At 41.8% G+C, this 25,431-nt stretch overlaps 1 protein-coding gene across 1 annotated transcript; it reads left to right on the top strand.

Moving 5' to 3' along the window:
- The first annotated feature begins 5,915 nt into the window (after nt 1-5,915).
- On the top strand, nt 5,916-20,663 carry LOC114270096 (uncharacterized). Its single transcript, XM_028211493.2, has 7 exons — nt 5,916-6,086; nt 6,138-6,533; nt 6,638-7,447; nt 7,532-8,083; nt 8,698-8,853; nt 19,961-20,206; nt 20,382-20,663. The coding sequence occupies exons 1-7, from the start codon at nt 5,916-5,918 to the stop codon at nt 20,661-20,663; spliced, it is 2,613 nt and encodes an 870-aa protein (XP_028067294.2).
- Nucleotides 20,664-25,431: the final 4,768 nt, after the last annotated feature.

The following is a 25,431-nucleotide window of genomic DNA, read 5'->3' on the forward strand; positions in this document are numbered from 1 at the left end:
CGCGCAAGGCAGCCCAGACATGCATCATTCATCAGGAGCAAGGCAGTCCCTGGCTTGCACGCCAGTTTTACAGTTTTCTTAGTTGATTTGTTAATTAATTAGGAATTTGTATATTATTTGGACTGTATTATTTGGACTGTACTATTCTTTTATTCGGGACTGTATATTTATTCGGACCCTCTGCGCGAGGGCATAATTGTAATAAGTGTGCGTGAATGTGATGTATGTTTTCCAACCCCACGTCTTTCTTCCCTTTTATTTACCAGCTTACGATGGTTAGATTAGGGCATGTTTTAATTAGCATACAGTATGACAGCATGTTTGCATCATTCATCCGTTTTGCATGCACCGGGCTCGGCGCATCATACTAACTGCATTGTATTTTCAATTCCAAATTGAATACATGTTAGCTGTAGCATTCCATATGCCATGTTTAGAATAGCCAAGCCTACTATAGGTTGCATTTTTGCATGTGTTGCATTAGGCATTTCTGTATACTTAGGGTCATGCATGATTTCTAATGTGATTTCCATTTTGGCTTGGAGTACTCGGTAAGTTTTATGCTTTAGCATCCTTGCATGCGTGTGAGTGACTGCCATGATAGCATGCTTACCATGAGGCTATGTGCTTACATGATATATCTGCCTGAATGCCTGTGGGTGAAGGTTGGGTTATCTGGATTGGAATAAATCATCAAATGTGTGTTTTAAGCCCACTAGATAGTGGCAAAACCATCTTTACTAAGCCCACCCGAGGGTGGCAAAATATGCATTTTAAGCCTACTTGCGAGTAGCAAACCATCTTTCAAAAAACAAACATGAAATGTTTTGTTCAAATTCAGACGATCCAGTCTATACTTGTACGTTGTACGCATCACATAGTAACCTAGGCTAATAACCGGAATAAGAACACACAAAGTTTCAAAAATAGATATCACGGTTAGTAGAGGCCGATCTTTGATCGGGCGAGCGGGGGTGCTCACGAAGTGACCTTCCCCAATCGTACCCAAGTTCCCGAGCCGAGGCAACTTTGGTGATGACGGACACGTGGCCTTTGGCACCGAGTCAGGGTTTCCTAAATTTCCCATTAAAAAAACATTTAGGTGGCGACTCTGTATCTGGCAAAGCAGTCCATGTTTGGCACTTCTTTCAAAAATCTATTTTTCTCAAAACGATTTGTCGGATTTGGACTCTTTGGTTCAGATTAAGAACCGTGACAATTTGAGAGTCCGAGCTGTAGTGACCCCAAATGAACGGAACGGGAGCTCGTCCCTCCCGGGGCGTTCGGGGACGTCTACACTATCTTTTGAGTTATATATATATATATATATTGATTGTTACATATTCTATGTATGAACCCTTTTGTTACTTATGAGACCCTGTGTCAATACCTTTTAAGATCTGTCAAAAGAGTAGTGCGCTGCCTAAGAAAGCTGGACTTAGAAGGGAGGCTATTTTGACTCCTCCGGCGATCTGGGATCTTACTTGGTTATTGACCGTAGGACTCATTAGTGACTCTCCCTTGACTGCAACCTATAGTGTAGAATCGGGGCGTCACAATCTAGGCTAAGCTGATTGAACTAATCAAATTAAACTAATTAGACTAATTATTACACAACAAAATAAAGCAATAGCTAAGCTAAGCTACTTAATTACTACAACACTTAACTAATTAGTAAACCAATCAATTAAATTACAAAACCATGCTAACTAAACAAGTAAAGCATTAAACTACACTGCCTCAGCTCTGTTTTGGAAAGTTGAACATGCATGCATTCGGTTTTTGCCTAGTAAAGTCCACCGGTTTGCTCTTGAGAGGCTCTGTTTACAGGGTTACTCCAAGAACTTTCTGCGACACCTTACCAAACCAATACTGGGAATGCACCAGTGGCCTGCTGGCCATGATTTCTTGCTACTGGCCATCTGCCGGCCAAAGAGAGGCATCGTCGGCCAAGGATGAAGCACTGCCGGCCATAAGTGAGCCACTGCCGGCTACTGGTGTGCTGAATTGCCACACTGCAACAGAGCACAGACAGAGAAAAATATAGGGTTTTCCAAGGATATGTGTGTACTGTGCCCCTCCTTATCATCTCAAAACATCAAGGGAGTGGCACTCTTGGATCCAAAATCACCAATCAAGCATTTTCAATCCATGATGGCCAAAGATCCAAGTTGTATACTTTCAATAAATGCACAAAAACATGACTCAAAGGACCATCACCCTATCATGCATGATCAAGGGTGATGGAGACAAAGGGGAATGGCTCATTTCATCACCTTGAGTATGAAATGGACCAATTTACCGTGTGTTCAATATAACGTCTAATTGAACACAACGCAATGCAAACACAACATGCTTATCTTAGTCATGTTTTACTTGTCCAATTTCATTTACTCAATTTAGCATTACCAAGCCATTGTTTAACCAGTTAAGTCCAAAGTGTTTGTCCTCTAATGAGAGAGGGGTTAACAAAAGGATGGTTTAAGACATGAGAGAGATCATGCCTTTGGCTAGTAGAAACCCTCAAAAGAGAGTTAAAGCCATTGAGCACAAGCTCTATCTCAAGCTTAAACACAATCATAAAGTTAACCAACCCTCAAAATAAATGGAAAAATGAAGAAATTAAGGAGGTTGCAGAATTTTCAATGCTGAAATGGCATGAAAAATAATGCTAAAACATGCAAGCAACACATGCACAACATGTTAAGAGCCAAAAGCATTAAAGCTAGTGAAGAGCACTACACTAGAGGCATGCCATATCAAACTCAAATAACCAAACCAACTTTGGACAGAGCGAAAACATGCCAAAATAGTGGCCAAAACATGCTGAGATGGAAGCATAAAAGACCAAAAAACATGCAAACATGTTGGCTCACAAACAAGGCTCAAAGCACAACTCTCAAAATCCATAAAAGGGTGATAGAAGTGAGAGTAAGATAGAGCTATAAACACTGAAATTATATGTTAAATGATGCTACAACATGCAATGATCTCATGCAAAACATGTTAGAGGCCTTGAAACACAAAGCTAGTGAAGCCATTTACACTACAACCATGCAAGACAAGACTCATATGACCAAGCAGGCTCAAAATAGAGCTAAAGCATGCCAAATCAGTAGCAAAAACATGCTGAGATCAAGTCACAAAAAGGTAGAAAAACATGCTCACATGCTAGGCCATCTGCACATGCAAACAAGACACAAGGAGGGGAGGCCACCCCCTCTTATTTTGGACTTCAAAACTGTAATAACCCGACCCTCGTACGTGTTTTCTGGTATACTTTCAGTCCCCTATTCTACGCATTTATATGTTTATTGTGAAATTTCGTATCAAATGAAGTTTAATTAAGTGAATCTTATGAATATAGATTCACATCTGTCTAATAGGGGAAATATTTGTTACAATTATAATGTTTGGATCAGAAATTGGAAGCCTTAGAAGCTTAATAATCGAAAATATATTTTACATTTAAGATCAGCATGATTTTTAGGTCATAATATGATTTTCTGTGAAATTTCAATTTGGAATGATTAAACTGATATGTTTTCGTCTTTATTCACTTTTATATAAACTTAGTTCTTTAAACACTTGATTCCTAATCCTTAACTCAAAATATCTCCTGAGAGAGAGGGAGTTAGAGAAGAAGAGAGTTGAGAGGAAGACTTCAACAAGGGAAAAGATAGGAAAATCATGGAACTTGTGGAAAATTTGAACTAAGGTATGTAAGATTCACCTTAGATAACCTTTTTCTTAGAGTTTGGTGAGAATTCCCTTTTCATTCATATCACTTAGGGTTTGTAATTGTGATCTTGTGTGTGTCTGTTGGTTAATTGGCAAGATAACCTTACCCTTGATTGTTTTGACTTAACTTGAACTATCTAGTAGGGAATTACATTCCATCCCTTCAATTGTTATGTTTGAGTTCATCTATGTGAACAATGGTTATATATATGTATATGTGTGAAAGTTGGATATATCATAGAAATGAGCTATGTTTTTGAGTTTCAAAGAATTAAAGACCTAATTCATATTCCTACTTAGATATGTTTGTGAGTGCTATTTATATATGATTGAACCATATTCTAATAATAAATGGATCTATTTTGAGCAATATGAGATGTTTACCAAGTTGGGTGTTTACTTGAATTTTGGACTGCACAAACAAGGCAGAATCGCCGCAAGTGTGAGGGTCATGGCTGCACGTGCTGGAAGCACTTTCGCACGTGCGGAGCTCACAGCCGCACGTGCAGAAAATAGGGGATTTTGGGCTAAGGCTACTGGAAAACAGGCACGTGCAGGACCTCACAGCCACACGTGCGGGGCTCACAGCCGCACGTGCGGCCCATGTTGGGAAATTTTGTTTGCTCCATTTTATGTGCTTGACCCTCTGATATTATTGAAATCTGTATTTGATGCCTTTAAATGTTTGTAAATTCGTTCGAAGCGAAACAAATCAGAAAATGATTTAAAAAGGAAAAGGAACTAAATTGAAAATTGTGCATGTGTGTAGGTCACAATCTGGGAGGAACTATCGCTCCGCTACAGCACAGTGAATAATAGTATGCATAGTACATTTAGTTTATTGTTAACAGTTAATATTAACATTCTATTCTCCGTAAGTGAACTACGTCATTTCTTAATGAATAAATGGAACTTATGTTCATTCTTGAACAATGGTATCTGTGAATATGAGATCATTTTGGTTTGCTACTAATGGGCCTGAGGTCGTTTTGTTATGAGCCACCGAGTGTGGGCAATTCTGAAAACAACTGTTGATATCTGGGCCTGAGGCCACTCTGTAAAATCTACAGGGCCTAAGGCCAATCTGTAAACTCCGTTGGCCTAAGGCCAATCTTTAAAATTTGTTAAGCATAAGGCCGTTCTGTATGTTACTGGACTTGAAACCACTCTGTTTAAAGACTGGGCCCAAGGTCGTTTTGGAAATAATTACAGAATAAGATTATTCATATGTTCTCTGCATTTGTATGCATTATAGTCCAAGTTAATCATTACTTTGTTTAAGAACGATTATTCATTGAGCTTCGCTCATTCCGTGTTATGTCTATCTCTGTAGGTACTCAATCTGAAGGTCAGTCCTAGTCCGGCTTAGACCACCAATCTTTTGCTCATTACACCACGACCAAACATTTAAACGAAGCTCATTCCTTTTATGGAGTCCTTGCAGAGCTTTTAGCCTAGTGCCATGAATCTTGTGTCTGATGTTGTAAAACATGTTATTCTTCCCTCATCATTGTTTTGTTACACCCTCAGACTCGGGGGTGGGCCTGTATATTTGTATATATATTACTATGTGTGTGTGTATCATACGTTAAATTACCTGACTTAAAGTGTTTGATCCTGGCATGTTAGTGTTAGCTCAATGGATGTTATTATGCATTGTTAAATGCTTCCGTTCAGGCCCCATACGTTATACATATTGAATTTGATGCCCGTTTCTGAGTAGGTCATGCCAAAATTTTAGGGGCGAGTTTGGGGCGTGACAAGTGGTATCAGAGGACGAGTTGCTATCTCACACACGAATTCATTGAGCCTTAGGATGTCTAGAAAAGACTTAGGCATCATGCATAATATTCTGAATGCATATGGAAAGATTGATGGCAACATTAAATGTAATCTGCTAACGCTAATGATTTGGATCCATGTTTATTGTATATTCCTTGTGTATATTGTAATTGATTATCATGTAGAATATGGTGAGAACAAGAACGGAAGATCCGGAAGATGCTACTTCTGCACGGTTGGACAGAACGGAAAGAATGATCATGGAAATGGCAGAGACTTTACGGCAACAACAGCAATAGCCACAACCGCCACCGCGACCAGTACCTCCACCTACGGTACAAGATTTTCATGTTGAGGACCGGACTATCACACTCACGAGGGAATTTAAGAAGATGAAGCCACCATCATTCAAAGGAGGAATAGAACCAATGAAAGCTGAAGCGTGGGTACTGGGGATAGAAAAGTTGTTCGAAGTTTTTCCTTGTACTGAAGCCCGAAAAGTGCAACTTGCTAGCTTCACTCTGGAAGACGAGGCACGGAGGTGGTGGATGCTTACAAGAACTGTACACCAGGGGTTAACATGGGATTGATTCTTGGAACTGTTTTATGACAAGTACTTTCCTCAAAGTATACGAGACAAGAAGGTGACTGAATTTGAAACTCTTAGACAAAGAAATAAGACCGTTGCAGAGTATGAAGCTCAATTTGCAGAACTAGCTCGGTTTGCAACTCATATGGTGGATACGGATTTTAAGAAGGTACGAAAATTTACAGGGGGATTACGGAGTGCTATCCTGGATCGAGTCAACATGTTGAAGTTGCCCACCTATGTTGATGTGTTAGAGAGGGCTGTTATAGCAGAAGGAAATATTGCTGCACAGACTCGGATTTCCGAGTGGAAAGGAAAGAGGCAGAACACACAATTGTCAAAGGGGTCAACCACTCCACCTAGCAAGAAACAAAACTCAGGGACTTCTAGTTCTTCCACCCTTACTCCAGACTCGACTCCTGTTTGTTCAGAATGTGGAAAGAAGCACCGTGGGACTTGTTATCGGTTGTCTAGAGCATGTTTTCGATGTGGCAAAATAGGTCATTTGGTAAGGGATTACCTCAGAGGAATCAACAAAATGGCAATAGGGCTACTACAAGTTCAGCGGGATCTACACCAACTCCCGACACCAAGTCAGCTGCTAAGCCTGTTAATAATAAAGGCACCGCAAGACAAGGCAGGGTGTTTGCATTGGTTCTGGGAGATGTGCAAAATGCTGCAACAATGGTGTTAGGTATATTTATTGTTCACGGTCATTCTGCTCATGTATTGTTTGATTCTGGCTCTACCCATTCCTTTGTGTCAAAACTATTCGCTCAAAATTTTGATAAATCTGAAAAAGTATTATCTTATATGCTATGTGTGTCTTCCCCTTTGGGAGACTCTATGGTCTGTACATCTATATATTTTGCTTGTGAACTCCTAATTGGGGATATCCGGGTATATGCCAACTTATTGCCCCTTGACATGACTCACTTCGATATTATTCTGGGTATGGATTGGCTGAGTGAATATTGTGCAACTATTGACTGTTTGACTAAGAAAATCAGTTTCCATCCTCCGGGACAATCAGAATTTACCTTTCAAGGACATGGAGTGACTTCTCCACCTTATTTGATTTTTGCAATGAAGGCTTATAAATTAATTCAGAAAGGGTGTCAGGGTTATTTATGTAGTGTTTTGGAGGGGCAAGTGATAAATGGGAATACTGATTTGATTCCAGTTGTCCGTGACTTTCTGGATGTTTTCTTGGAAGAGTTACCAGGGGAGTTAGTAGACCGTGAAATCGAGTTTACAATTGAAGTGGCACCGGGAACTCAACACATTTCTAAGACTTCGTATAGAATGTCATCAGTTGAGATGAAGGAATTAAAGGTTCAGTTACAAGATTCACTTGATAAGGGGTTCATTCGCCCGAGTGTTTCTCCTTGGGGTGCACCAGTTTTGTTTGTGAAAAAGAAGGATGGAACACTCCGATTATGTATAGATTACAGGGAACTTAATAAAGAGACAATCAAGAATAAGTACCCATTACCCAGGATCAATGATTTGTTTGACCAGCTACAAGGGGCGCAAATCTTTTCGAAAATTGATGTATGGTCCGGATACCACCAATTAAAGGTCAAAGCCGATGATGTTGAGAAAACATCTTTCCGAACTCGATACGGTCATTATGAATTTCTGGTTATGCCCTTTGGAGTTACTAACGCACCAGCAGCGTTTATGGATTTAATGAATCGTGTTTTCAAGCCTTATCTGGATGAGTTTGTAGTGGTTTTTATCGATGACATCCTCATTTACTTGAAGAATGCAGAAGCTCACGAGGATCATCTTCGTTTAATTCTTCAAACACTGCGAAAAAAGAAATTGTATGCAAAATTGAAGAAATGTGAATTCTGGTTATATGAGGTAGCATTCTTGGGGCACGTGATAACAAATGAAGGAGTTTCTATTGATCCACACAAGGTTGAGGCAATCGTGAATTGGCCAACTCCTACCAATGTGACGAAGGTCTGTAGTTTCATGGGATTAGCTGGGTACTACAGGAGGTTTGTTCAAGATTTCTCCAAAATCGCTATACCACTTACTCAACTGACTCAAAAGGGAGTTGTATTTGAATGGTCAGAACAGTGGGAATCTGCTTTCTGAGAATTAAAAATGAAATTAACTACAGCTCCAGTTCTTGCTCTACCATATGGTACCGAAGGATTTGTGATCTATAGTGATGCTTCCCATAGGGGCTTAGGTTGTGTACTTATGCAAAGTGGAAAGGTTATTGCCTGTGCTTCCCGACAACTCAAACCCCATGAAAAGAATTATTCCACACATGACCTTGAGCTAGCCGTAGTAGTTTTTGCTTTGAAGATATGGCGGCATTATCTATATGGTACTGCTTGCGAGGATACACTAACCATAAGAGCCTCAAGTACCTTTTTACCCAAAAAGAGTTGACTATGCGTCAGCAACGGTGGTTAGAGCTGATTAAAGATTATGATTTACAGATTCATTACCGTCCTGGTAAAGCCAATACAGTTGTAGACGCACTTAGTTAGAAAAGTATGGAAAATTTGGCAAATTTGCTTACGGAACAAAGAGAGTTAGTGATTGTATTGAATAAAATGAAGGTGGACCTTGTGATGCCTGGGCAGGAGGCCATAGTATTAGCAGTGATGGCCCAACCGACATTACTTGAAGAGATCAAACTATGTAAAATGGAAGATGAAACTTTGAGGAAGATATGTGATGAGTTAGAGACAAAACCGAAACCGGGATTCAATTTGGTGAGTTCAGTGCTCAAATTTCAAGGCAGGTTATGTGCTCCCAACGTATCAGAAGTCAAACGGAAATTGATGGAAAAAGCGCATGCCTCGAGATTTTCAATGCATCCCGGGAGTACCAAGATGTATCTGGATTTAAAACAAAATTTTTGGTGGCCAAGTATGAAAAAGGAGATCGCCGACTTCGTCTCTAAATGTTTACAATGTCAGCAAGTAAAAGCAGAGCGTCAGAGACTGGCAGAGTTATTGCAACCCCTTCCAATCCTAGAATGGAAATGAGAACATCTGACCATGGATTTTGTTGCGGGGTTACCACGGACTCCTTGGGGTATGAATTTTGTATGGTTCATTGTAGATCAGCTAACTAAGTCTGCCCATTTCCTACCTGTGAAGACTCAGTATAATGCAGATAAACTTGCTGCGATTTATGTGAATGAAATTGTAAGACTCCGTGGTGTCCCGGTCTCAATTGTGTCAGATAGGGATCCAAAATTTGTTTCGCGATTCTGGAAAAGTCTACAGGAAGCAATGGGTACAAAATTAAAGTTTAGCATAGCCTTCCATCCTCAGACTGACGGACAATCCTAGAGAACGATACAGACATTAGAAGATATGCTCTGAATATGTGTTCTGGATTTCTAGGGAAGTTAGGAAACTCATTTACCGTTGGTAGAGTTGGTGTACAATAATAGTTACCATTCGAGTGTTGGAATGGTGCCCTATGAGGCTCTGTATGGCAGACCATGTCACTCCCTGTGTGTTGGACTGAAGTTGGAGACAGGGCGTTGTTAGGGCCTGAAATTGTCCAATTGACAACAGAAAAGATTAAAGCTATTCGGGAACGATTGAAAACTGCTCAAAGTAGGCAGAAGAGTCATGCGGATAACTAACGTAGAAATTTGGAATTTGAAGTGGATAGTCATGTCTTTGTCAAAGTCACCCCAATGAAAGGACATCCAAGATTCGGGAAAAAGGATAAATTAACACCCGATATATTGGTCCATTCCCAATGCTGGAAAAAATAGGATCGGTAGCTTTCCGAGTCGCTCTTCCACCTAGTATGAGTCAACTACATAATTTGTTCCATGTATCTATACTTCGAGGATATCTACCAGACCCGTCTCATGTCATTGATTTCCACCAAATCGTTCTGGATGATAAGTTGATGTATGAAGAAAGACCAATTCGTATTCTGGATCGGCAAGTGAAACAACTGCGGAATCGAGAAATCCCTATGGTGAAAATTGAATGGCAAGAACATTATGGGACCAAAGCTACTTGGGAAAAAGAAGGGGACATGCAACACCAATATCCGTATCTGTTCCTATCCTAAGGTAAAACAAGTTTGAGGGACGAAACTTATTTAAGGGGGGGAGAGTATAATAACCCGACCCTCGTACATGTTTTTTGGTATACTTTCAGTCCCCTATTCTGCGCATTTATATGTTTATTGTGAAATTTCATGTGAAATGAAGTTTAATTAAGTGAATCTTATGAATATAGATTCACATCTGTCTAATAGGGGAAATATCTGTTACAATTATAATGTTTGGATCAGAAATTGGAAGCCTTAGAAGCTTAATAATCTGAAATTGATTTTACATATAAGATCAACATGATTTTTTGGTCGTAATATGATTTTCTGTGAAATTTCAATTTGGAATGATTAAACTGATTGATTTTTGTCTTTATTCACTTTTATATAAACTTAGTTCTTTAAACACTTGACTCATGATCCTTAACTCAAAATATCTCCTGAGAGAGAGGGAGTTAGAGAAGAAGAGAGTTGAGAGGAAGACTTCAACAAAGGAAAAGATAGGAAAATCAAGGAACTTGTGGAAAATTTGAACTAAGGTATGTAAGATTCACCTTAGATAACCTTTTTCTTAGAGTTGGGTGAGAATTCCCTTTTCATTCATATCACTTAGGGTTTGTAATTGTGGTCTTGTGTGTGTATGTTGGTCAATTGGCAAGATAACCTTACCCTTGATTTTTTTGACTTAACTTGAACTATCTTGTAGGAAATTACATTCCATCCCTTTAATTTTTATGTTTGAGCTCATCTATGTGAACAATGGTTATATATATGTATATGTGTGAAAGTTGGATATATCATAGAAATGAGCTATGTTTTTGAGTTTCAAAGAATTAAAGACCTAATTCATATTCCTATTTAGATATGTTTATGAGTCCTATTTATATATGATTGAACCATATTCTAATAATAAATGGATCTATTTTGAGCAATATGAGATGTTTACTAAGTTGGGTGTTTACTTCAATTTCGGACTGCACAAACAGGGCAGAATCCCCGCATGTGCGGTGACCACTGCCGCACGTGCAGCCCATGTTGGGAAATTTTGTCTGCTCCGTTTTACGTGCTTGACCCTCTGATATTATTGAAATCTGTATTTGATGCCTTTAAATGTCTGTAAATTTGTTCGAAGCGAAACGAATTAGAAAATGATTTAAAAAGGAAAATGAACTAAATTGTAAATTGTGCATGTGTGTAGGTCACAATCCAGGAGTATCGCTCCGCTACAACACAGTGAGTAATAGTACTGCATAGTACATTTTGTTTACTGTTAATAGTTAATATTAACATTCTATTCTCCGTAAGTGAACTACGTCGTTTCTTAACGAAGAAATGGAACTTATGTTCATTCTTGAACAATAGTATCTGTGTGAATATGAGATCATTCTGGTTTGTTACTAATGGGCCTAAGGCTGTTCTGTTATAAGCCACAGAGTGTGGGCAATTTTGAAAACCGCTGTTGATATCTGGGCCTAAGGCCACTCCGTAAAATCTGCTGGGCCTAAGGCCAATCTATAAACTCCGTTGGCCTAAGGCCGATTTGTAAAATTCGTTAAGCTTAAGGCCATTCTGTGTGCTATTGGACTTGAAACCACTCTGTTTAAACACTGGGCCCGAGGCCGTTCTGGAAATAATTGCAGAATAAGATTATTCATATGTTCTATGCATTTGTATACATTATAGTCCAAGTTAATCATTACTTTGTTTAAGTACTATTATTCACTAAGCTTCGCTCATTCCGTGTTATGTCTGTCCCTATAGGTACTCAATTAGGAGGTCAGTCCTAGTCCAGCTTAGACCACCAATCTTTTGCTCATTACACCACGACCAAACATTTAGACGAAGCTCATTCCTTTTTGTGGAGTCCTTGCGGAGCTTTTAGCCTAGTGCCCTGAATCTTGTGTCTGATGTTGTAAAACATGTTATACTTCCCTCATCATAGTTTTGTTACACCCTCAGACTCGGAGGTGGGCCTGTATATTTGTATATATGTAATTATGTATGTGTTTATCATACGTTAAATTACTTGACTTAAAGTGGTTGATCCTGGTATGTTAGTATTAGCTCAATGGATGTTATTATGCGTTGTTAAATGCTTCCGTTCAGGCCCCATACGTTATACATATTGAATTTGATGCCCGTTTCTGAGTAGGTCATGCCAAACTTTTAGGGGCGAGTTTGGGGCGTGACAAGAGCCTAGTTTTTACCACTTAAATTCCCTAGAATTCAGGGGTTAAAAGGCCAAAACAAAGTTATTTTAAAAGCTTGAAAAGTGTTACAAAAGACTTCACTAGCCAAAAAGCAAAAGAGGAGACTACCCCCCTAACTCAACAAGGCTTAAACCAACATTTTAAAACCTTAAAAATAGAGTTTTTTATGGTTGAAAAACAGGTCAAAGCAGTGTAAAGAGATGGCCAAGCAATCAACTAAAACAAAGCTTGAAAAAGGAAAGCTTTATACCTTTGAAGCACAACAACAAAACAACCAAAATTCTGAACTAAAACCAACCTCAAGACCTCAAACTAGGCCACCATAAACCTTAGCTCCAAGATGAAGGTGTTTGGTCAAGGGTCTTAGTGCAAATGTGTAGAGAATTCCCACTTTCAAGCACAAAATAGGAAGAGAGAGAGAGGATTCTAGAGTGAGAGCGAGAGAGAGAGAGAGAGAGAGAGAAATTTTGCTGACAAAATTTTTGTAACCTTCCACAAGCAAGAGGAAGCCTTCCATATATAGAAGATACAAAATCCTCTTGAAAAGATCTAACCATCCACGTGCAAGCAGATGCTCCAATCTGTGCAACAGCTGGCACAAAATATCAAAAAAATATTTAGTGATGCACTGGTGGCCGACCGGCCATCGGGGCTCATTGATGGCCGGCAAGGTAGATCAATGGCCGGCAGGCCAAAGTCCATGGCCGGCAGTGCCTTATCATGGCCGACAGTGCACCAAAAATAACATGCTGGAAGGACTAAAACATGGTCCAAAAATGAGATAGAATTGATGCAGGGTTTGGAAAGCTCAAACCTATGGCGCTCCACTACAGAATTTGAGTGTCCGACGAGCAATCGAACTTGTCACCGGATGTACCTGCAAGAACATCCAAGTCTTGAGAACGGTCAAAAATGGGGTGTCTACAGTTGCCCCTCTTTGATAGAACTCGAAAGTCATGGAATGACGGGAGTGAATGTCAAAGCCTAGAGACAACCCATTTTTGACAAGGCTGCAAGACTGAGACAGACATTCAAGATAGCAATATAGATGTGCCCGCAGGCTGGGGCAAAACGCAAATGATATGCACAATGGAGAACATAACTTATGATCATGTAATGAGGCTGTAATAAAGCATTTAAATACAAATGTTATGCAAAGAAATGCTACCGCAAACTCGTACATAAGCAAGTTAACATGAACCAAACCACATTTCATGTAGAAAGGATGTAAGAAAATTATGCAATCTTAACTGCGCCTCACACAGAAAAGGCAAAGAACAACAATCATCGGGCGCACCCGAGCCAGTAAACAAGACCTCAACGCGCAGTACCCGCGAGGAAAGAAGCAGTGATAACAAATGAAACCCATCCAACTGTTATCCAACCAAAATAAAGAGCGGTACAAGCATCGGACTCCGTCCAGATGCATTTAACCAAAGCATCCTAACGCGCCACGTGCGAGAGAGAAAAGGGAGCGGTGCAAACACTGGAGGGTGGTATAAACATTAGAGCACGTTCCAATGTTTCTAACCAAAGCAAGGCGGTATAAGCGCCGAACACAAGTCCCAAACGCTTCTAACCAAGGGAGCGGTATAAACATCGGGCACACATCCCAATGTTTTGAACCGAAGCAAGGTGGTACAAGCGTCAAAGAAACGTCCCAAACGCTTTTAACCGGAAGGGTGGTATAAACATCGGGCACACGACCCAATGTTTTTAACCGAAGCAAGGTGGTATAAGCGTTGGACACACGTCCCAAATGCTTCTAACCTAAGGGTATTATAAACATTGGGCACACGACCCAATGTTTCTAACCGAAGCAAGGTGGTATAAGCGTCGGACACATATAAACATTGGGCACACGACCCAAGTGTTTCTAACCAACGGGGTATGGTGTAAGCACTGGGCGTACCCGAATGCTTCTAACCAGTAGGGAGTCAGTGTAAACACCGGGCATACCCAAATGTTTCTAACCGACAAGGTGTGGGTGTAAACACCAGGCGTACCAGAATGTTTCTAACCAATAAAGGAGTGGTATAAACACCGGGCGTACCCGAGTGTTTCTAACCAACGAAGGAGTGGTATAAACACCGGGCATACCTGAGTGTTTTTAACCAAACAAGGTGTGGCGTAAGCACTGGGTGTACCCGAATGCTTCTAACCAAAACGTGGTGCTCAAACGACAGGAATTATCTCACCCGGAATTCCTTTGAATGAACCGTACATACAATATCGTCTAGTTGCACCGGCTTTGAATGAACCATACATACAATATCGTTCCTGAATAAAAAAAAAAAACTCAACGGGTACAACGCAATACAAATGCATATTCCATGCAAGATGAATAACCGTAACACAAATGTTAAAGGCATGCTTCTGTGCACAACATGCAAGAAACAAAACAGAGGCGTATTCTATGCAAAATAAGCAATGACGCTGTAGACACCCCATTTTTGACCGTCCTCAAGAGTTGGTCGTGCATGCAGGTACATCCAGCCACAAGTTCGATTGCTCATCAGGTATTCGACTTTCGCGGCGGAACGTCATTGGTTTGAGCTTTCCAAACCCTGTATCCTTTCTGCCCCATTCTTGGACCATGACTTGGTCCTTTCAGAATGTTTTTCTTGGTGCACTGCCGGCCAGCTTTTGGCCCTACCGGCATTTCCTTTGTTGCTGTTGGCCATTGATTGAGCCTGCCGGCCATCAATGGGCCACTGTCGGCCACCACTGATGGTCGGCAGAACCCCTGTCTCAGCAGGTTTCACTCCAGATCTTTTGAACCAACTGGAATCCTTTCATCTCCCCTCCATACACATGTATGGAGGGATGAAGCTCTTGCCAAGCTTGTTTAACAAGCTTGGCTTTGTTTTTCTTCTATATAAGGAGAGGCCCTCTCTCCTTAGTAGAGTTTCAGCCATTTTTAGAAGAAATATCTCTCTCTATATATATATTTCTTACTCTCTCTCTCTCTCTATATTGTTGTTGGTTTTGTGCCTTAAAATCCATTTTTCTTGCACTTTTGCACTACAACACATAGAGACACACCACCACCTTTGGACTGAGGTTCTTCGGAGGGTTACTTGAGCTCTAAAAGTGAGTTTTTGGCCCCTGAGGTTGCTGGTTTCGAAGTTGATCTTCAAGAGTGAGTATTTTCCCCTTTTTAGCATTTTTTTGTACCTCATTTTGGCCATCTTTGCATATTGTTTTAGGCCTTGCTTTCAACTGAAAAAAGTTATGTATTTAAGTGCTTTTGGTGGTTGTTTAAGGTCTTTTTGCTGTTAAGGGTCTTCAACCCTCTTGTATGCCTTGTTTGGCCTTGTTTTGAGCCATGCCTTAAGGCCTTTGGGCTAGTCTTTGTTTAGCCTTTTAACCACTGAAATCCAGTGGATTTTCAGTGGTAGGCATGTGGTTTTGGGGCCTCAAATCAGAGGGGGTGACCCCCTCTCTTCTTGTTCTTGTTTGCTTGTATTATTGGCCTTTCAAAGGAGCATGCCTCTCTATACTTTTGAGGCCTGGTTCAGGAACTTTTTTGTGACTTTTAGGACCTACCTTAAGTCTTTCCATGGCTGGTTTGGTCACTTTTTGCATGCTTCTTATATGTGTAGTGTAAGCCTATTTCTGGCTCATCAAAGTAGCATGTTTTCCTACCTTATGTTGAGTCCATTTCATCATGTTTTTGGTGATGTTTTTCCATGACATAACTCTGTACAAAGTTGGTTTGGTCATCTTTTGCATACTCCATATACTTGTAGAACAATTCTTGCTTACTAGCTTTGTGTGCATGGTGTTTTGACTCATCATTCTAGCATATTTTGGCTTTGCTCCAGCATGATTTTATTCTTATTTTGGGCTGTCCTAGGACTGTTTTGGGCTTCCATGGCCATATCACTCATGTTTTGTATAGCTATAGTGTAAATGCTTTGGCTAGCCTTAGGTTTTGAGACCCCTACCATGCCATACATGTGATGTTTGCATGCCTTGCCATCATTCCGAATATTATTTCAGTCCATGAAATGTGGTCATACACTTGCATTTGACATGCTTTTAATGGCTTAGAGGTTTGGCTCTTTATGCCTCATGAATGGATCATTGTGCATGCCATCAAGCCTAGGCCTTTGGGCCATCATATCAGTGCATTTTTGGTCTTGTTATACCATGATGTAACTCTGTTTTATGCTATCCAAGTCATGCCATGTTTGCTTTTAATAGGTGTAGTGTAATGCCTCTTTGTAGCCTTGCATGCTTCATGCCTTTCGGACTTGTGTTCTAGCTTGTGTTGGCTAGTTTTGAGCTTGTTTTTGGTCTTGTTTGGACCTGCCTTAGGACTGTTTTAGGTCCCCTTGGCCCTTCGGGGCTTGCCTAGCATGGCCATGGTGTAAGTCCTTTTTGCCAACTTTGAGCTTTGAGTCTCTTAACATGCTATACTTGCTTTGTTTGGGAGGTTTGGCATCACTCCTATGATTTTCAGAGTTTATGGTGCTGTCACATATCCATGCTTATCACTCTTTAAGTGTGCTTAAGAGTTGCATCATTGTGTCTTAATCCTTGAGGCAATTGGCATGCATGTTTGTCTTGTCATTTCATGCTTTTGATACCATCATTTCAACACTTTGGCCATTGATTTGGGGCATGATTGAGGTCTCATCTTTTTTGCTTTAAGTCCATTCGGCATGCTCACTTGCATGTTGCTTGTATGCTTATTTCACTTTGCATTGAGTATGCCATCATTGCATTGTGTATGCTAATGGACATTTGCATTGCGTATGCTAGTTGTTGCATGCCATTAGCCTTGTTAGGTTGTTCATACTGCATCGCGTGTTTGCATGCTTAAGTCATATTACATGTTTGCCATGCTTGTGTTGCATCGTTGTTTGGATTAAGTGTTAATCCGAGTATGAGGAACGAGGGGTGTTTCATACTTCAAGTGATGAAACGTGTCTCAATTCTCGATCGTCGACGCTCTTGATGATCCATGATAGAGTTTTAGGCTTTATGTGTTTATTTGTGCATTCATTTTACATTGATTTGCACAAGTTGGATCTTTGGCCATCATGCATCGGGATGCATGATTGATGGTCATGGATCCGACTATGCCTCTCCCTTGATGTTTCGAGGTGATATGGGGTGGCATAGTGCGGACATACCCTTGGGAGACCCTCTCTTTCCTCTATTTTGTGCTTTGTTGCAGCTTGGTGTCACAGCACACCAGTGGCCGGCACCCTGTCATTGTTGGCCGGCAGACCCTCATCATTGGCCGGCAATGTGCATTATTGGCCGACAGTATGGTCGGCAGAGGCTCCTCATGGCTAGCAGGCCACTGGTGCATTCCCCAACAATGTTTTGGTAAGTTTCAGCAGCAAGCACTGGAAGACACCTTGCCAGCAAAGCCTCAAGAGAGCAACCAGAAGGTGTTTCGAGGTGAGAAACCGAATGCGAGCATGCATACCCTTCTGCTTCTGTGAACTGAGCTGGAGCAGCTTTGTTGCTTTTCATTTGTAGTTAGTTAGTTAATTTGTTAATTAATTAAGTTTTGTAATAATTAGTTGTAGCTAGTTATTTATTCAGTTTTGTAATAATTAATTAGCTTGTTAGTTAGTTAATTAGTTGGCATGTATTATTTATTCGGACCCTCCTTCGAGAGGGCCAATTTTGTAATAAGTGTGCGTGTGTGTATGCATGTTTTCCAACCTCCATTTCTTTCTCCCTTTTACTTAACCGTTTTTGTTGGTTAGTTTTAGGTCATTTTCAATTAGCATACTTATGCTTTGCATGTTTGCATCCATTCATCTGTCTAGCATACTTATGCCTGCATGTTTGCCTACATTCATCTATCTTGCATGCACCGGGTTCGGCGCATCACACAAACTGCATCGTATTTCAATTCCATGTTGAATACATGTTATCAAATGTTACATCTCATATGCCATTTTAGAATAGCCGAGCCTATTTCTAGTTGTATCTCGCATGTGTTGCATTAGCTATCTTAACATAGCTAGGATCATGCATTGATTACTAACTAGCTATTATTTTGGCTCGAAGTACCAGGTAAGCTTTTACGCTTTAGCATCTTGCATGAGTGTGAGTGCTGCCATGATAGCATGCTTGCCATGAGGCTATTTGCTTATATGATATAAACTGCCTGAATTCCTGTGGGTGAAGGTTGGATTACTTGAATTGGAATAATTCATCAAATCCGCATTTTAGCCTACTTACGAGTAGCAAACTCCAAACCATTTTCCAAACAAATGGATATGCAATGCTTTGTTCCAAATTAGGCGATCTAGTCTATACGTGTTTTGCTATGCGCATCACATAGTAATTCTAGCCAATTAACCAGAATAAGGACACATGTGTTTTTCAAAAATAAGATATCATGTTTAGTAGTGGTCGATCTTTGATCGGGCGAGTAGGGAGCTCATAGATGACCTTCCCCAATTGTACCCAAGTTCCCGAGCCGAGGCAAATTTGGTGATGACTGACACATGGCCTTAGGAAACGAGTCAGGGTTTTCTAAATTTCCCCAAACATAAAAATATTTAGGTGGCAACTCTATATCTGGAAAAACAGTCCATGTTTGGCACTTCTTTATAAAAATCAGTTTTCCAAAACGATTTGCCGGATTTTGACTCTTTGGTGATTTATCAATCTCACATCGCACACTGTGAGATCAGATTAAGAACCATGACATTGAGTCCGAACTGTGGTAGTATGCCCCCCAAGGGCACGTCCACAGACGCATATTCAATGCAACATGTATATTCTATGCAACAATGATAATGCATGTTCTATGCAACAATTCAAAATGCATGCTCTACGCAACGATAAAAGCAATGCACATTCTATGCAACAACAAAAGCATGTTTGCTAAAGATGACTCAAAGGCAACTCCTGATTTACCTCTCGGAAGAGTTGCAATATGATAAAAAGGATACACCTTGTTCATGTTGATGACCGATGATCATCGTGCATCGGAAATGAGATTCTGAGCCTCCGTGAAGACATTCTAAGTCAAACACTGAGCATACCTTGGACCTCTCAGAATCCAAGGACACAAATCAAAGCAAAAGAGGCAGAGGAAGCTTGTGGAAGCATGTTGGCCATCAAGGGAGGCCGCCGGCCCCTTGCCAGCCACCAATATACCAGTGCCGACCATCGATGTGCCACTGCCGGCCATCGACGGCAGATTATGGCAAATTCGACTTTTCACACTTGGGTCTTAAAAAACAAGTGGTGCCACTTCATTTCCTCACAAACCCCTTGCACGAAATTCTTCTCCCTTGCTCTCTAGGTGCTCCTTCTCTCTAGATCCAAGCGTTCTATGCGTTTTCCAACACCCTAAAAACATTTTCTTCGCAAAAACCCTCTAGTTCTCTTCACTTTGAACCGATCAGAATTTGATTTCAACGCTTCTTTCTCCATTTCCACCATTCTAGGCTCATTCCCCTCGAGTTTATCCCAAGGTTAGTACACTTTTCCGAGTTTTGACTTTCTTTGACTTTTTTCCCTCTCCTAGGGTTGACTTTTTCAAAGTTTCACCATTTTTCTTCATTTTACCTCATTTTTGCTTCTCTTGTATCTATTTCAGATGGCAGATGATATCCCACATGACGAGGCTATCCCCGTGCTTCCTCCAGTAAAGTTTGAGGTAGACTTTGAGGCCGAGCCGGAGCCATTACCACCGAGCATACGCCCTTTTGATCCAGCGAGGTACCCCCCTGAGACTCATATAGTGCCTACTACAAGAGGCATCAAGGCCTTTATCGACTTCACTAAAGATGTGCCAGATGACCTTCTATTGAGAGAGCCAGCATCTCATTTGTCGGCTATCGTCGTATAGGTACGAACACAGTTTTTCTGCAATACTACCCTTAACTGTTTGCATTTCTTGCACTGTTTTGATCTTACTGCATAGATTGCCTTGATTTGACTGTATCTCATACATTATTTCTATATATTCAACTATACTTTCATTGCTTGATTTGATTGCATCTCATGCATTATCGCAGGACAAGTCTCGCTCTTTCAGAGGCTACGGTACGATGACTGCTCGAGACTGGTATGGTGAGCTCCCAGTTAGAGTCCGCGACATCATTGATGAGACAGGCTTCGGTCTCTTCTACTCTAGCCTGACTCGGGTCGTAGCGAGCCACCCTCTCTTAGGGGCTTTAGTGGAGAGGTGGTGGGACACCACTAACTACTTTCATTTCTCCACCATGGGGGAGATGACGATGCCTCCTTACAACTTCGCCATGATCACCGGCATAAGCGTAGGGAGTGATCTGATATAGCTGGAAGGCAGCATGGGCCACACTGCTTGGGGCATACCCACTGACACTCTGGGCAGGCATGGTCCGATATAGCTGGTTCGAGGAGCAGTATAGGGGGTCTGAGCCCGAGACAGTCGATGAGACAGAGTAGTATGCCAGGGGCTTCCTCATGTTCCTTTTCGGTATCACCTTGTTTTCGAACAGGTGGAATATCGTGGGCTTGTACTTGCTAAGCGCATTGGTAGTGCTCCATCGGGTTCAGTTCTACAACTGGGACGGAGCCAGCCTCTCCACCTTATACGGATACATGAGCTCGACTTCTCGCATGAGTGGGAGCTTGATCGGTGGCTACTGGCGGGCTTGGGAGGTACACAACATTGTTCCCCCTTTTTGCTTTGCATTTTCTACTTAGCATTTCCAACTTTACATTTGTTCAACACGTGTAACTTCTGCTTTGCATTCTCTGTAACTACCCATACACTGTATGCTCTCGGTTTTGCATTTTTTGTATCTACCCATACACTATATTGGTCACATTTTCCTTGCAGCTGTGGGCGTACGCATACTTCCCGGCTCTTGCTCCAGAGCCTATAGAGGAGACTCCGGTGACAGTCTCATTTTCTCGGGTATACGACGGCCAGCTCCGCCATAGGACCCGGGAGAACTTCATGTTTTTTCGTTAGTACTTTGATGTGGTTGCGACACATGATGTAACCCAAAACAAAGTCATTCCGCTTTTCAACCAACTTAATGAACACATTAGTCAACTGATGGCAACTAATCATCTATTCATTCTCTTATTTTTAGATCACATGGCAGCCGTGGGACGCGATACCATCAGGGCTTCGAGCCCAGTATGACAAAGATAGGGTCATCACTCGCCACCATGTCCTTCTCGAGGGCTCGATTTGCGTTGCCTAGTTCCTGGACGATCATTTCGCATGTCAGACTTTAGGACTGCCTGCCCCATTCATACCGATGGCACCTCCAGTATCGATGAGAGAGACACGCCGACTTTCTACTGGGAAGGTGATCTAGTTTATAATAGGGCTGGAGGTGGATTACTTCTGTGTGGAGGGCGACTATGCGACCTTCATCCAGACATATCTGATGCCGTCTCTGACCGTCGTTCATGGAGGTAAGGGAGCGAGAGCTCCAGCTGTGAGAGGGAGAGGCAGAGGGGCCTGAGCGGTCAGGACCCTCCTCAAGACCCGCGGCAGGAGAGATTTTGGGAAGAGACAGAGAGAGGGATGGCCAGAGCTGCCTACTTCACTGACATGCTAGGGACGCTCTGGAGAGACCTAACAAATTCCCATTGAGCCCGCACCAGCTGGTCACGAGCTTGTCGGAATTCGAGGCCCAACCCTGGTATGTTCCATACTTTTCATTTTGCGCATTCAATTCATTTCAATTATGCTCTATAGATCTCTGATCATCTCAACACATTTACAAGCATCCATATAGTACATCGGGCAGGCTCTCAAGCTAGCGGCCTTTTTGATGTGGATGGTTCAGACGTGCATGAACCTGCTCAGCCTCTACAGGATTCCGGTAATTTCCCTTAGTTTGCATTTCATGTCGTGAAATTCTCTGCTGATGCATTAGCATTTTAACTGTAACCTGCTCCAAACTACACTGATCTGATTCATCGCATCAAAACACTGCATACATACGCTGCTCCAATACATTGCACACATACACTGCATCGAGACGCTACATCTGATAAACACAATCGACACATACGCTGCTCCCATACACTGCACATATACACTGCATCGATGCATCTGATATACTGCACAACTAACGTATTCTGACAAGCTACCCTTTTCAGATCCCTTTCCAGACCCCAGCTCCACCGGATACCTCAGCAGAAGCTGCAGTAGGACCTTCAGTACCTCCTCCAACAGCAGGTAGGAGAGGAAGACAGACTCCGACATGCTACCGAGGCAGGGTTAGAGGCATCTGAGGCGAGAGTGGCCCTTCAGAGCCCATTCTGGACGATGATGATGACGAGACGAGCGAGGAGGAGGATGAGGTAGGTAGTCCACAGTCAAAGTCATCTGAGGGTGGAGACGACGACGCCAACTCGGATTCTGCTAGTAGCGAGGCGGGAGAGGCTGAGGAGGGTTCCAGTTCAGGCTCCGTTTCATATTCAGACAGCGGTGCTGATAGTGATAGTGCTCCAGAGTCCGCTCTGCCGAGGAAGGGACGAAGAGGGCCTCTCGAGCTTGAGGCGATCGGTGCCGATTTAGATCTTTTTTTCTTTGTTTTCTTTTTGCTAGTAGTGTTAGCACATTGTTCAGCCTTAGGCAGTTTTATTTTCTCAAAAACTTGTACTCTTTTGCAAAAAGTGACCATGATTGGAATAAAAACTCAGCTTTTTGATTCAAAAGTGTGACATTTTATATTTTGAGCATCGCATAACATCGCACAACATGAAAATGAGATTGATTTTTTGTTGAAAACTGCACATTCCAATTGCATTGTCTTAATTAGGTAGTGAACCAACTAACAACTGAAAGAACAAAACAACTTGATAAACAACACAAAGCCTTAACAGACTAATCAATGTAAATACAACTTGATAAGCAAATTGCAACAACTCGATAAACAACATAAATACAACTCAATGAACAAAACGAAGACGATTACGACTTAAACAAAACACACTAAAAATCCAAAAGGACCAAAACAAGACCCCAAAAGATACAAATAACATAATACAACTACTGAAAAACAACTAAATCTTCACAAAGAAGGTCAGTGAGCCTGAAAGAGAGGTTGTTGGCCATGGAAGATGGCCTACCGGCCATCACTGCCCTTCTGCCGCCCATCAATGGGCCTCTGTCGGCCATTGATGAGGCCCTGCCGGCCATCAATGAGCAGAACCTCCGAAACGTTGACACTTGGCCTCCACTCACTGCCTTATCTTGTACAAAAGCTCCAGCTTCATGATTTCTTCATTCCAGCTCTGTTTTTGCCCCAAATGGAGCCATTCTTTGCTAAAAAACTCTCAAATTGGATTGCGAATTTAGATGGCTCGGAAAAGTTGAATTTCTGGGGTTTCGGGATAAATGCACTATTCTCATTGAGCTGTACTCCACTATGTTTTCCATTCCTTCATGCTGCGGCTAGAAGTTGGAATCCGGTTACACATGTTTTTAGCTTTGGGGGACAAGAGAAATGCCCCATAATCGAAGAATTCCAAGCTTTGATGGAATCTCAGCACGACGAGGAGACCTTGCCCCAGTTCCGTTTTGGCCACATCGAAGCTTTAGGAAGGATGTGTGGGCTCACTTTACACGATGCTCAGTCCTTGGTTCATAATGGGGAGCTGGACATTCCAAGCTTGATTCATTAGTTTTCTGGTGCCGGTGACCATGGCGACAATCTTTGGTAAAGTTTTTGGCAGCATGCCCTCTGCTTGTGCATGTCGGCTCATTTCCTGCTTGCCCCTGGCTTCGGAGGGTCTAGCATTCGCCTGATAGAAGTTGCCCAAGGCTTGAAAGAGGGCAGGAGCTGCATTGGCTTGACATTAGCTGAGACTTTGATGGGCTTGGATGCTTTCCATCGCCGGGAGACAACCAAGTTCGTAGGAAGTCCATTACTCTTAGTGGTAATGTTTCCCGCCCTTCTCACATGTGTTTCTCACATCACTCGGCCCTCGGGCTCTGTTTTTCTCTCAAAATCCTTTCTCACCTTTTCTCTCCATGTACACCTCTCTATTCTTTAATCTCTCTTACTTTTCATCCCTCCCCAGGTATGGCTCACGGATAAGCTGAAAGTAGTAGACTCTTGTCCTGCATATTCAGCACGCGGCTATTTCTTTCGTCCATGGCTAGTTGATTTCCCAAACGAGAGGTGGTGGTGCCACTGGATGTGCAACAGGACTGCTGTTGACATTGCTTGGTGTTGCCCCTGGTTTGATATTCTTGAGATGAGCTACAGCATGTCTCAACAACTTGGCATTTAGTTGATTGGCTTGACACATTGTGCCTTCTACTTCCCATTCCGATTTAGGCGTCAGTTCGGTCACAACCAGACTTGCCGAGAAGAGGGGGTGGAGTACCCAGCTTCATTTTCGCTCCGAGGCTTACAGCTAGCTCGGTATTTCACTACATGGAGGACAAGAGAACTTTTGGCCCCCGCTCCAAATTTCAGTTGTGCCCTTTCTGGCGAATGCATAGCTTGGCTTGAAGATGAGGCACAAACCGGGCTTAGTTTAGCATCCGAAGCTTCCACAAGCTCTAGGAGGGGTCGCAAGAACACCTGACTCATCGATGCCTCAAGTTTATTGCTTTGATCTGTACTTTCAAGTTTTCCTTTTGAATGTAATAAAAAAGTAACTTTGATTTGTATCAAGAGGTAGAGAACTCTATATTGAAATCAATGAAATTGAAGGTTGTGGCTACTGAAAATTTTCCTTTTGATCCAAAAATGGTCTAAGTTGTAAAAAAGATTAATTTGAACAAAATCAACTTTTATTAAAGCTTTTCATAACCATTTTAGATAAGGATCACAACTGGACACACCCAGAATCTATCCTTGAGATGTACAACCCCAAATCCGATAACTGGAAAGTTACCCCTTGTCTAAATAGCACTGCGCTGTACTGTAACCAATTCTCATGGCAAAGATCACAACCAAACTCTCGGATGCAGAAAAGACAAAGATGACCAGAACAATCACATGGACACAGTTGATTTGGAAGTGTTTATAGCTGGACTTCAGAATGAAGTTGCCTACGTATCCCGAAGATGCGAATCAAGCGTTACGTAGTTCGGTTCGG

This window comes from Camellia sinensis, chromosome 1 (assembly GCF_055761805.1).
Source record: "Camellia sinensis isolate YWXY chromosome 1, ASM5576180v1, whole genome shotgun sequence".
NCBI lineage: Eukaryota > Viridiplantae > Streptophyta > Magnoliopsida > Ericales > Theaceae > Camellia > Camellia sinensis.